Below are 13,766 nucleotides of genomic sequence, written 5' to 3'. Positions count from 1 at the left end.
AAATTAATCATCTTTATTCTCAAAGTAATGATAAACCTGTGAGTTGGATGTAGAAAAGTCAGAATCAATATATATGTTTTTTATTTTAAAGAAAATTCAGATTTTACATAGTAAAAAATTGTAAATTATAGTGTCCGTCCAAAGATTATTTTGTACTTATAGTGAAAACTACCCTTGGATGATGGGTTAGTAGACTAAAGGCTTTAGGAATCCAAAGTACAACATATAATAAGTACCCTGTATCAAGATTGATGCAAAACAAGTGACATCTGACCTTTTTAGAGAGGTTTAGCAAAAAGAAACCACTTCTGGGGTCATTTGGGTGGATTTTCCACATCTCTGGCCCCCCTTGCTCGATTTTGATGGTTGACACCTCTTTCTGACCGTTAGAGCCAATAGAATCGAAGGGGGAGTTCCTAAAATCCATCTAAACATTACCAATTGGTGAATGAGTGCTGCACAGCCAGAATGCCCAAAACCGGAAGCTGTCGTAGCAGCTAATATGAAATCTCCGTTATTGACATAAATCTGCTGATGGATTATCAGAAATAATTTCAAAGTGACACAGACATATTGGATTAACCTTCAGCAGCGTTTTTATCGTTTTAATGCCATTGAACACAACTTTTGATCAGAAACAGCAAAAGATGAGACAATGTCCCGTTTTTGCTCCGTAAAGCTACGTTGTGTGAAGTCTGTGTTTGCTTCCCATGCCGCGAGTTCTGGTCGCTCAGTGATGATACTTATACCCCTAGAATCTGTGGGATTGTTTGTGCAGATCCGATAAGTAATAAGGGTATTTTACCGTGAGTTCTGTGATAAGTGCGTCAGCATTTTTTCGCTCAGGGCTAATTCAGAGCCTTTGTTATTACCCCTGTGTTTCGTTTAGCTAAAAATGGTTAATATTGTCTGATAGCTGAGTTTCTTCCCGTTAATTTCATTAAATGTTAAGAAGCCCCATAAACATGAAGTCATGAACACTAACCCGGACATTAGTTGTCTAACTTGAACCTAAGACACTTGTAGCCTCTGCTGACGCACAATAAGGGGAGTGTCCACACAGGCACTTGTCAACTCTCTGCTGTTCCTCAGTGCCGCTCCCCCTCCCTCCCGCTCACATTATGAATGTAAGGCGTATAGTAATCATAGATAACACGGCAGGGTCCGTGACGGTTTGTTTTCATCGGATTTCAAATAAACAAAGTCTTGGCTTTCAGAATATTAAACTTGTTTCGCCGAATTCAGATGATAAATACAACGTTTAAGCTTGTAAAGGCATAATTACAAGCGGTAACTTAAAGTGGACCTATCATGCTATATTTGAAAAATATATTGTAGTAGGGCCATACCTATACAAAACATGTCTGTGAAGTTTTTTTTTCAAAATAACAGTTCACCCATTGTAGCCATGCCTCATACCACGCTAACTTAAAAACTGTGCTGCCTAAAATATATCAGCATGTTGATTTTCCAACCAGGGGAAAAAACACATTAGACCTGGTCTACACCAACATCAAGGGAGCATACAAGGCATCCCCCCTCCCCCACATCGGCCTCTCTGATCACCTCACTGTTCTGCTGGAACCAGTTTACAGACCCAGAGTAAAAGCCATCAAACCGGTTTCAAAACAGGTTTGGGTGTGGTCAGAGGACAGCACAGCTGCACTCAGAGACTGCTTTGACACTACAGACTGGGACATGTTCAAGCAGGCAGCCACATACAATAGGGATGTCCCGATCACCTTTTTTTGCTCCCGATCCGATTCCGAACATTTGATTTTGACAATCTGCCGATACCGATTTTTCCCGATCCGATCTTTATGCAATGCATTAAGAGAAAAAAAAGGAGAAAAGCATTCAAGTCGTCCCTTAAACCCCACGTTCTCCACCACAGATAACGGCTGGTCATCCAACGCGATGAATTCAGCTATCTTGGCTGTTATTTTTTTTGCCTTTTCACTGTTCTGGGGCAGTTTCTCTTTCCTTTTAAAAGTCTCTGAAAGTGTCGGTTGTTTCAGTGCCGTTACCTGAGTGGCCGCTGTGTACTCCTCGTGTTGTTGTTGGTGGTGTTTGTATTAGATTGGTCGTGTTGAACGTAGCTCTGTTCTTTCCACCACGCGGAACCTCCGCCTTGCAAACATTGCATCTGGCTGTTACACTGCCTTCACTTTCAATTTTATAATACTTCCAAACTCCTGACATTTTCTCTGTCCCGAGTCACCAGCTGAACGTAGCCTCTCGTTAGCTTACTGCTACTATTAGACACTGCGCCCACTCTGTTGCCAGATTTGAGAGAAATAAGCAACCAGGTCTATGAAAACAAGCCCAAAAGAAGCAACACATACATGATGTTGTGTAATTTTAAACCAAAACTAAGGCCTCAGGATGACTTTAAGACGTGAACATGGTCATTTTTGTTTTGTAACATTAAATAAAATAATAAAAATATTTTATAAAAAAAAAAATATTCCCGATCCCCGATTTTTTTCTCCCGATTCCGATCTTTTGAAAATCACGTGATTGGCTCCGATCCCCGATCACGTGATCGGATCGGGACATCTCTAACATACAACCATCACACCAACATACAAGAATACACAGAGACAGTCACGGGCTACATCACCAAGTGCATTGACGATGTGACACAAAACAGAGCCATCACCACCCGGGCTAACCAGAAGCCATGGCTGACAGGGGAGGTCCACACGCTGCTGAAGGCGCGCAACATCGCCTTCAGAGCTGGAGATCTAGCTGGGCTGAAAGCAGCCAGGGCTGACCTGTCCCGTGGCATCAGGAAAGCAAAACAAGAATACACCCGAGAAATTACTGGACATTTCAAGGATAGCAGGGACTCACGGAGCCTGTGGCAGGGCATAAGGACCCTAACGGACTACAAACTACCGCCACAGACCTGTGACAGACTCTCTGCTCAACAACCTCAACGGCTTCTTTGCACGTTTTGAAGCACAGAACAACACAACTGCGCAGAAAACCACCCCCCCCACCGACGACCAGGCTTTGCGTCTTTCACCAGCCAGTGTGAGGAGCACACTGCTGAGGATGAACCCCCGCAAGGCTGCAGGACCTGACAACATTCCTGGTCCTGTGCTGAGGGACTGCGCGGAAGAGCTCACAGATGTCCTCACAGACATTTTTAACATCTCCCTGAGCCAGGCTGTTGTTCCCTCGTGCTTCAAGGAAACCACCATCATTCCAGTGCCAAAGAAGTCATCTCCATCCGGCTTCAACGACTACCGCCCCGTCGCACTAACTTCCACCATCATGAAGTGCTTCGAAAGGCTGGTCATGAAGCAGATCAAATCCACCCTCCCCCCATCGCTGGACCCGTTTCAGTTTGCCTACCGAGCTAAACGGTCCACAGAGGATGCAATCTCCTCCGCCCTCCACCCAGCCCTCACACACCTGGACACTAACACTAAGGCTAAGACTAAGGACCCTTATGTCAGAATGCTATTCATAGACTTCAGCTCAGCATTCAACACCATCATCCCCCAGCAGCTTGTACAAACACGTACAGACCTGGGCCTCAGCCCCTCTCTCTGTAACTGGTTGCTGGACTTCCTCACAGAGAGACCACAAGCTGTACGGGTCAACAATAACACCTCAGACACCCTCATACTGAGCACGGGGGCCCCCCAAGGATGTGTGCTCAGCCCCCTTCTCTTCACTCTGCTGACCCACGACTGCAAACCCACCTTCAGCTCCAACCACATCGTGAAGTTTGCAGACGACACTACTGTGGTGGGTCTCATCAGCAACAACGATGAGACTAACTCCAGGAAGGAAGTGAACCAGCTGGCCCTGTGGTGCCAAAACAACAACCTCTTCCTCAACCTGGAGAAAACAAAGGAGATAGTTGTTGACTTCAGGAGAACCCACCGTCGACCCCCTCTCCCCCTGACCATCAACGGCGCTGCTGTGACCAAATTCCTTGGGGTGACCATCACTGAGGACCTCACCTGGGAAACAACACCACCGCTCTAGCGAGGAAAGCCCAGCAGCGCCTGTACTTCATCCGGAAGCTCAAGCGAGCCGGAGCATCACCCCCCATCATGCTGTCCTTCTACCGAGGCGCCACCGAGAGCATCCTCAGCAGCTGCATCACGCTGTGGTTCGGAAGCTGCACCGCCGCCGACCGCAAGAGCCTGCAGCGCATAGTGAACTCTGCCCAGAGGATCATCTGTGCCTCACTCCCCTCACTACAGGACATATACAACACCCGCCTCACCCGCAAAGCACTCAGCATTGTGGGTGACTCCACCCACCCCTCCAACACCCGCCTCACCCGCAAAGCACTCAGCATTGTGGGTGACTCCACCCTCCCCTCCAACACCCGCCTCACCCGCAAAGCACTCAGCATTGTAGGTGACTCCACCCACCCCTCCAACACCCGCCTCACCCGCAAAGCACTCAGCATTGTGGGTGACTCCACCCTCCCCTCCAACACCCGCCTCACCCGCAAAGCACTCAGCATTGTGGGTGACTCCACCCTCCCCTCCAACACCGCCTCACCCGCAAAGCACTCAGCATTGTGGGTGACTCCACCCACCCCTCCAACAGCCTCTTCAGCCTCCTGCCTTCAGGAAGAAGGTTCCTCAGCCTCAGCTCGCGCACCTCCAGGCTGAGGAACAGCTTCCTCCACCAGGCGGTCAGGATGCTGAACTCTCTCCCCTCCCTCCCTCTCTTCCGCCCTCTGACATCTCTCCCCTGAACTCTCCACCCTGCCACCGACCTTTCTCCCCTGCCCCAAATGGTCCTGGACTCTAACACCACACACACACACACACACACACACACACACACACACACACACACACACACACACACACACACACACACACACACACACACACACACACACACACACACACACACACACACACACACACACACACACACACACACACACACACACACACACACACACACACACACACACACACACACACACACACACACACCAGTTTTCTGCCCATCTCCGCTGCTACTGCACTGAAACTGTACTTTGAACACTTAAATTATATTATTAACATTTTAAACTGTATACCCCGGTTATCTAGGCCCTTTCTGTTTTTTGTTTGATGTATATATGTCACACTGTAGGACTGCGGGAAACGATATTTTGAGATTTCTGGATGTACAACATGTAGAATTCTTGACAATAAAGCTGACTTTGACTTACTGCTCAAACTCCTCTTTTGAAGCCCTGTTAGAGAAACGTAGATTTTGGGTCCTTAGCTTGAAAAAAATAAATAAGGAGGCGGAGCTAATGCCTGATCAGAATTCTACCGGAGATAAAGTTAAATTCGGTTGTGATAAAAAAACGCCATCCTGTTCTAAACCACGTCAAGGATTATTTCTGAAACAGTATGGAGCTCAAATGCTTTTTCTCTTGCAGGTTAATCACTAGGTGAGTTCTTTTTTTAATTCCTGCTTTTTAAACACATGTGCTCTTCAGTACAGGTTAGCTCTGAGTGTTAGCGAGGCTTGCTAATGTAAACAAAGACGTCCAAAACACGTCAGGCATTGTTTCTGATGGCAACTTTCTGTGGGTCCGCAGACATCACCTCGGATGGACACGTCAGTTCGGATGGAAATCTGTATCCGCTCGTTGTACACCTGTTTTTAAAAGATTTGGGTACGGAGGAAAAGAGAGAGGGTTTTATTTTCTGACGCTGCGTGTCCCACACCGGAGACACATATTTATGTATAAAAGACATCACAAAGTACATTTTGCATGATAGGTCCCCTTTAACGTCACAGCAGGCATAACAACAGCCGGTGTTTCTTGTGAGTGTTTCCCTGGGAAACAAACACAATACACACAAACGCGTCACAGATTCTTTGGCGGTATTTGGCTGCCGAACGAAATCATGTACGTAGCTTGCGACGTAACTAGGAGTCTAGTGGAAAGTATCAGTACTACAAGTAAAACATTTAAAAAAAAAAAATGTAATCTGAGGGCCGCAAAAAGGGGAGTTGGGGACCGCAATTTGCCCATCCCTGGTCTATACGATAGAGAACGTCACCGGATTCAACTGATATCGTCTCCGTGTGGACGGGGCCCAATTATTGGTTGATGACTCGCATTCAATACTGCAAGAGGATCAGAGAGACTGGAGCTCAATGGTTCTCTGGATGTGTTTTGGGTTGTTATCCTGAATGAGGTCTGTTTTAACGGTTTGTTCTATGACTTAAAATATGTCAGTAAATACCCCACTGGTGAATTTAAAAAACGTTTCTAACAAGTGTCTAAATAAGACGACTAAACGCCATCACGCCCAACATTAGCCTCCTTTAGCTTAGCGGTGGTGACGTGAAGTCATGTGACCGTGCTGTAGTTCCTTTATAGCCCAACATTAGCCACTTTTAGCTTAGCGGTGGTGACGTGAAGTCATGTGACCGTGCTGTAGTTCCTTTATAGCCCAACATTAGCCACCTTTAGCTTAGCGGTGGTGACGTGAAGTCATGTGACCGTGCTGTAGTTCCTTTATAGCCCAACATTAGCCACCTTTAGCTTAGCGGTGGTGACGTGAAGTCATGTGACCGTGCTGTAGTTCCTTTATAGCCCAACATTAGCCACCGTTAGCTTAGCGGTGGTGACGTGAAGTCATGTGACCGTGCTGTAGTTCCTTTATAGCCCAACATTAGCCTCCTTTAGCTTAGCGGTGGTGACGTGAAGTCATGTGACCGTGCTGTAGTTCCTTTATAGCCCAACATTAGCCTCCTTTAGCTTAGCGGTGGTGACGTGAAGTCATGTGACCGTGCTGTAGTTCCTTTATAGCCCAACATTAGCCTCCTTTAGCTTAGCGGTGGTGACGTGAAGTCATGTGACCGTGCTGTAGTTCCTTTATATCCCAACATTAGCCTCCTTTAGCTTAGCGGTGGTGACGTGAAGTCATGTGACCGTGCTGTAGTTCCTTTATAGCCCAACATTAGCCTCCTTTAGCTTAGCGGTGGTGACGTGAAGTCATGTGACCGTGCTGTAGTTCCTTTATAGCCCAACATTAGCTTCCTTTAGCTTAGCGGTGGTGACGTGAAGTCATGTGACCGTGCTGTAGTTCCTTTATATCCCAACATTAGCCACCTTTAGCTTAGCGGTGGTGACGTGAAGTCATGTGACCGTGCTGTAGTTCCTTTATATCCCAACATTAGCCACCTTTAGCTTAGCGGTGGTGACGTGAAGTCATGTGACCGTGCTGTAGTTCCTTTATAGCCCAACATTAGCCTCCTTTAGCTTAGCGGTGGTGACGTGAAGTCATGTGACCGTGCTGTAGTTCCTTTATATCCCAACATTAGCCACCTTTAGCTTAGCGGTGGTAACGTGAAGTCATGTGACCGTGCTGTAGTTCCTTTATAGCCCAACATTAGCCTCCTTTAGCTTAGCGGTGGTGACGTGAAGTCATGTGACCGTGCTGTAGTTCCTTTATAGCCCAACATTAGCCACTTTTAGCTTAGCGGTGGTGACGTGAAGTCATGTGACCGTGCTGTAGTTCCTTTATAGCCCAACATTAGCCACCTTTAGCTTAGCGGTGGTGACGTGAAGTCATGTGACCGTGCTGTAGTTCCTTTATAGCCCAACATTAGCCACCTTTAGCTTAGCGGTGGTGACGTGAAGTCATGTGACCGTGCTGTAGTTCCTTTATAGCCCAACATTAGCCACCGTTAGCTTAGCGGTGGTGACGTGAAGTCATGTGACCGTGCTGTAGTTCCTTTATAGCCCAACATTAGCCTCCTTTAGCTTAGCGGTGGTGACTTGAAGTCATGTGACCGTGCTGTAGTTCCTTTATAGCCCAACATTAGCCTCCTTTAGCTTAGCGGTGGTGACGTGAAGTCATGTGACCGTGCTGTAGTTCCTTTATAGCCCAACATTAGCCTCCTTTAGCTTAGCGGTGGTGACGTGAAGTCATGTGACCGTGCTGTAGTTCCTTTATATCCCAACATTAGCCTCCTTTAGCTTAGCGGTGGTGACGTGAAGTCATGTGACCGTGCTGTAGTTCCTTTATAGCCCAACATTAGCCTCCTTTAGCTTAGCGGTGGTGACGTGAAGTCATGTGACCGTGCTGTAGTTCCTTTATAGCCCAACATTATCTTCCTTTAGCTTAGCGGTGGTGACGTGAAGTCATGTGACCGTGCTGTAGTTCCTTTATATCCCAACATTAGCCACCTTTAGCTTAGCGGTGGTGACGTGAAGGCATGTAACCGTGCTGTAGTTCCTTTATATCCCAACATTAGCCACCTTTAGCTTAGCGGTGGTGACGTGAAGTCATGTGACCGTGCTGTAGTTCCTTTATAGCCCAACATTAGCCTCCTTTAGCTTAGCGGTGGTGACGTGAAGTCATGTGACCGTGCTGTAGTTCCTTTATATCCCAACATTAGCCACCTTTAGCTTAGCGGTGGTGACGTGAAGTCATGTGACCGTGCTGTAGTTCCTTTATAGCCCAACATTAGCCACCTTTAGCTTAGCGGTGGTGACGTGAAGTCATGTGACCGTGCTGTAGTTCCTTTATAGCCCAACATTAGCCACCTTTAGCTTAGCGGTGGTGACGTGAAGTCATGTGACCGTGCTGTAGTTCCTTTATAGCCCAACATTAGCCACCGTTAGCTTAGCGGTGGTGACGTGAAGTCATGTGACCGTGCTGTAGTTCCTTTATAGCCCAACATTAGCCTCCTTTAGCTTAGCGGTGGTGACGTGAAGTCATGTGACCGTGCTGTAGTTCCTTTATAGCCCAACATTAGCCTCCTTTAGCTTAGCGGTGGTGACGTGAAGTCATGTGACCGTGCTGTAGTTCCTTTATAGCCCAACATTAGCCTCCTTTAGCTTAGCGGTGGTGACGTGAAGTCATGTGACCGTGCTGTAGTTCCTTTATATCCCAACATTAGCCTCCTTTAGCTTAGCGGTGGTGACGTGAAGTCATGTGACCGTGCTGTAGTTCCTTTATAGCCCAACATTAGCCTCCTTTAGCTTAGCGGTGGTGACGTGAAGTCATGTGACCGTGCTGTAGTTCCTTTATAGCCCAACATTAGCTTCCTTTAGCTTAGCGGTGGTGACGTGAAGTCATGTGACCGTGCTGTAGTTCCTTTATATCCCAACATTAGCCACCTTTAGCTTAGCGGTGGTGACGTGAAGGCATGTGACCGTGCTGTAGTTCCTTTATATCCCAACATTAGCCACCTTTAGCTTAGCGGTGGTGACGTGAAGTCATGTGACCGTGCTGTAGTTCCTTTATAGCCCAACATTAGCCTCCTTTAGCTTAGCGGTGGTGACGTGAAGTCATGTGACCGTGCTGTATTCTTATTCTGACCATGTGTTTCTCTGCAGGAGTTGTATCTACGCCCTCCGGACTCGAGGTCAGCCGGTCCCTCTGGACATCGTCCTCTACGCAGCGGTGTTCTGCGCTCTGAACGGCTTCCTGCAGGCCCACAGCCTGCTGCACTGCACCGTCTACCCGCAGGACGCGCTGACGCAGGCCCGCATGGCTGCAGGTGGGACACACACCAGAGAGACAGTACACACATCCTGTACTCAAGTAGAAGTACAGATACTCGTGTTTAAAGATACTCTGGTGAAAGTAGAAGTACTGACTAAACTTCTTTACTCAAGTAGAAGTACACACATCCTGTACTCAAGTAGAAGTACACACATCCTGTACTCAAGTAGAAGTACAGATACTCGTGTTTAAAGATACTCTGGTGAAAGTAGAAGTACTGACTAAACTTCTTTACTCAAGTAGAAGTACACACATCCTGTACTCAAGTAGAAGTACACACATCCTGTACTCAAGTAGAAGTACACACATCCTTTACTCAAGTAGAAGTACACACATCCTTTACTCAAGTAGAAGTACACACATCCTTTACTCAAGTAGAAGTACACACATCCTTTACTCGAGTAGAAGTACAGATACTTGTGTTTAAAAATACTCTGGTGAAAGTAGAAGTACTGACTAAACTTCTTTACTCAAGTCAAAGTAAAGAGAGCTTTGAAATGTACTTCAGTAAAAAGTACCCATAACTAGCAGCTGTTTTAAAGAGTACCTGACCTCCCTTTATATTAATAGAACAATAATGTCATTGTTAGCTAATGAATGTTTCCATGCTGAACAACGGCAACATGACAACGTTTTCATTGGTCCCTCTTCTTTAGAGAAGACCAGGAAATGATGGATACACGGATCGTGTTCAAATCAATAGGCACGCAATGACTCTAAATAATAATGATCACGCCACCAAACACACATTCAAACTAAAGGAACCAGCCTGTTTGGGAAATGTGAGAAGTAGAAAGTACAGGTATTTGTGTTCAACATGTAAGAAGTAGAAAGTACAGGTATTTGTGTTCAACATGTAAGAAGTAGAAAGTACAGGTATTTGAGTTCAACATGTAAGAAGTAGAAAGTACAGGTATTTGGGTTCAACATGTAAGAAGTAGAAAGTACAGGTATTTGTGTTCAACATGTAAGAAGTAGAAAGTACAGGTATTTGTGTTCAACATGTAAGAAGTAGAAAGTACAGGTATTTGTGTTCAACATGTAAGAAGTAGAAAGTACAGGTATTTGTGTTCAACATGTAAGAAGTAGAAAGTACAGGTATTTGTGTTCAACATGTAAGAAGTAGAAAGTACAGGTATTTGTGTTCAACATGTAAGAAGTAGAAAGTACAGGTATTTGTGTTCAACATGTAAGAAGTAGAAAGTACAGGTATTTGTGTTCAACATGTAAGAAGTAGAAAGTACAGGTATTTGTGTTCAACATGTAAGAAGTAGAAAGTACAGGTATTTGTGTTCAACATGTAAGAAGTAGAAAGTACAGGTATTTGTGTTCAAAATGTAAGAAGTAGAAAGTACAGGTATTTGTGTTCAACATGTAAGAAGTAGAAAGTACAGGTATTTGTGTTCAACATGTAAGAAGTAGAAAGTACAGGTATTTGGGTTCAACATGTAAGAAGTAGAAAGTACAGGTATTTGGGTTCAACATGTAAGAAGTAGAAAGTACAGGTATTTGTGTTCAACATGTAAGAAGTAGAAAGTACAGGTATTTGGGTTCAACATGTAAGAAGTAGAAAGTACAGGTATTTGTGTTCAACATGTAAGAAGTAGAAAGTACAGGTATTTGGGTTCAAAGTGTAAGAAGTAGAAAGTACAGGTATTTGTGTTCAAAGTGTAAGAAGTAGAAAGTACAGGTATTTGTGTTCAAAATGTAAGAAGTAGAAAGTACAGGTATTTGTGTTCAACATGTAAGAAGTAGAAAGTACAGGTATTTGTGTTCAAAATGTAAGAAGTAGAAAGTACAGGTATTTGTGTTCAACATGTAAGAAGTAGAAAGTACAGGTATTTGTGTTCAAAATGTAAGAAGTAGAAAGTACAGGTATTTGTGTTCAACATGTAAGAAGTAGAAAGTACAGGTATTTGGGTTCAACATGTAAGAAGTAGAAAGTACAGGTATTTGTGTTCAACATGTAAGAAGTAGAAAGTACAGGTATTTGTGTTCAACATGTAAGAAGTAGAAAGTACAGGTATTTGTGTTCAACATGTAAGAAGTAGAAAGTACAGGTATTTGTGTTCAACATGTAAGAAGTAGAAAGTACAGGTATTTGTGTTCAACATGTGAGAAGTAGAAAGTACAGGTATTTGTGTTCAACATGTAAGAAGTAGAAAGTACAGGTATTTGTCTTCAACATGTAAGAAGTAGAAAGTACAGGTATTTGGGTTCAACATGTAAGAAGTAGAAAGTACAGGTATTTGTGTTCAACATGTAAGAAGTAGAAAGTACAGGTATTTGTGTTCAACATGTAAGAAGTAGAAAGTACAGGTATTTGTGTTCAACATGTAAGAAGTAGAAAGTACAGGTATTTGAGTTCAACATGTAAGAAGTAGAAAGTTCAGGTATTTGTGTTCAACATGTAAGAAGTAGAAAGTACAGGTATTTGTGTTCAACATGTAAGAAGTAGAAAGTACAGGTATTTGTGTTCAACATGTAAGAAGTAGAAAGTACAGGTATTTGTGTTCAACATGTAAGAAGTAGAAAGTACAGGTATTTGTGTTCAACATGTAAGAAGTAGAAAGTACAGGTATTGTGTTCAAAATGTAAGAAGTAGAAAGTACAGGTATTGTGTTCAACATGTAAGAAGTAGAAAGTACAGGTATTTGTGTTCAACATGTAAGAAGTAGAAAGTACAGGTATTTGGGTTCAACATGTAAGAAGTAGAAAGTACAGGTATTTGGGTTCAACATGTAAGAAGTAGAAGTACAGGTATTTGTGTTCAAAATGTAAGAAGTAGAAAGTACAGGTATTTGTGTTCAACATGTAAGAAGTAGAAAGTACAGGTATTTGGGTTCAACATGTAAGAAGTAGAAAGTACAGGTATTTGTGTTCAACATGTAAGAAGTAGAAAGTACAGGTATTTGTGTTCAACATGTAAGAAGTAGAAAGTACAGGTATTTGTGTTCAACATGTGAGAAGTAGAAAGTACAGGTATTTGTGTTCAACATGTAAGAAGTAGAAAGTACAGGTATTTGTGTTCAACATGTAAGAAGTAGAAAGTACAGGTATTTGTGTTCAAAGTGTAAGAAGTAGAAAGTACAGGTATTTGTGTTCAAAGTGTAAGAAGTAGAAAGTACAGGTATTTGTGTTCAAAATGTAAGAAGTAGAAAGTACAGGTATTTGAGTTCAACATGTAAGAAGTAGAAAGTACAGGTATTTGTGTTCAACATGTGAGAAGTAGAAAGTACAGGTATTTGTGTTCAACATGTAAGAAGTAGAAAGTACAGGTATTTGTGTTCAACATGTAAGAAGTAGAAAGTACAGGTATTTGTGTTCAAAGTGTAAGAAGTAGAAAGTACAGGTATTTGTGTTCAACATGTGAGAAGTAGAAAGTACAGGTATTTGGGTTCAACATGTAAGAAGTAGAAAGTACAGGTATTTGTGTTCAACATGTAAGAAGTAGAAAGTACAGGTATTTGTGTTCAAAGTGTAAGAAGTAGAAAGTACAGGTATTTGTGTTCAACATGTAAGAAGTAGAAAGTACAGGTATTTGTGTTCAACATGTAAGAAGTAGAAAGTACAGGTATTTGGGTTCAACATGTAAGAAGTAGAAAGTACAGGTATTTGTGTTCAAAATGTAAGAAGTAGAAAGTACAGGTATTTGTGTTCAACATGTAAGAAGTAGAAAGTACAGGTATTTGTGTTTCTTACAAGCTGAATTGTCAGGGTGAGTGCAGGCAGGACCCAAATGCAGATTTCACAGAAAATACCTTTAATTAAAGGTTAAATAGTACAAACAGAACACTTCCCCGTAAACACAGTCAAAGACAAACAAGGATCTAACAATGACAGACAAAAAAACCAGAACTTAAATACACACAAGACTAATCAAAGAAACAAGAGACAGGTGAGGAGGGAGGAGAAAACACAGGGGCACCAGGTGAACACAATCAGGTAATCAGGCAGGAGGGAACACAGACAGGAAGCAACAGGCAAGACAGGGGGTGAACACTTTTCAAAATAAAACAGGAAACCAAAGACAGATATAGACAAGACAAAACACAACACAGACAGATCGTGACATGAATAGCGTATGTTAGCTATTGAACTAGCTATCTCCAAATTGCCTCTCATATTGTAAATGTTATTTAATATTATATAATCCTTATTTGATGTACGTCACTAAGGTTTTGTGCACTGACAGGCTCACAGTGCCTGAAGATGTTTGTTTTGGTTTCCTCTGGGGTCCGGTTGCTTTATACC

General features: G+C 43.5%; 1 protein-coding gene across 1 annotated transcript in view; it reads left to right on the top strand.

The window, feature by feature from the left end:
* The window catches only part of srd5a2a (steroid-5-alpha-reductase, alpha polypeptide 2a), a 34,002-nt gene that overhangs the window by 8,917 nt on the left and 11,319 nt on the right, over positions 1-13,766 (top strand). Inside the window, exon 2 of the mRNA XM_034133025.1 lies at positions 9,344-9,507. Coding sequence (XP_033988916.1) covers positions 9,344-9,507 — 164 coding nt within the window. The remainder of the gene's footprint in view (positions 1-9,343; positions 9,508-13,766) is intronic.

Source organism: Trematomus bernacchii, unplaced genomic scaffold, assembly GCF_902827165.1.
Source record: "Trematomus bernacchii unplaced genomic scaffold, fTreBer1.1, whole genome shotgun sequence".
NCBI lineage: Eukaryota > Metazoa > Chordata > Actinopteri > Perciformes > Nototheniidae > Trematomus > Trematomus bernacchii.
This window is presented reverse-complemented; position numbering and strand designations above follow the sequence as displayed.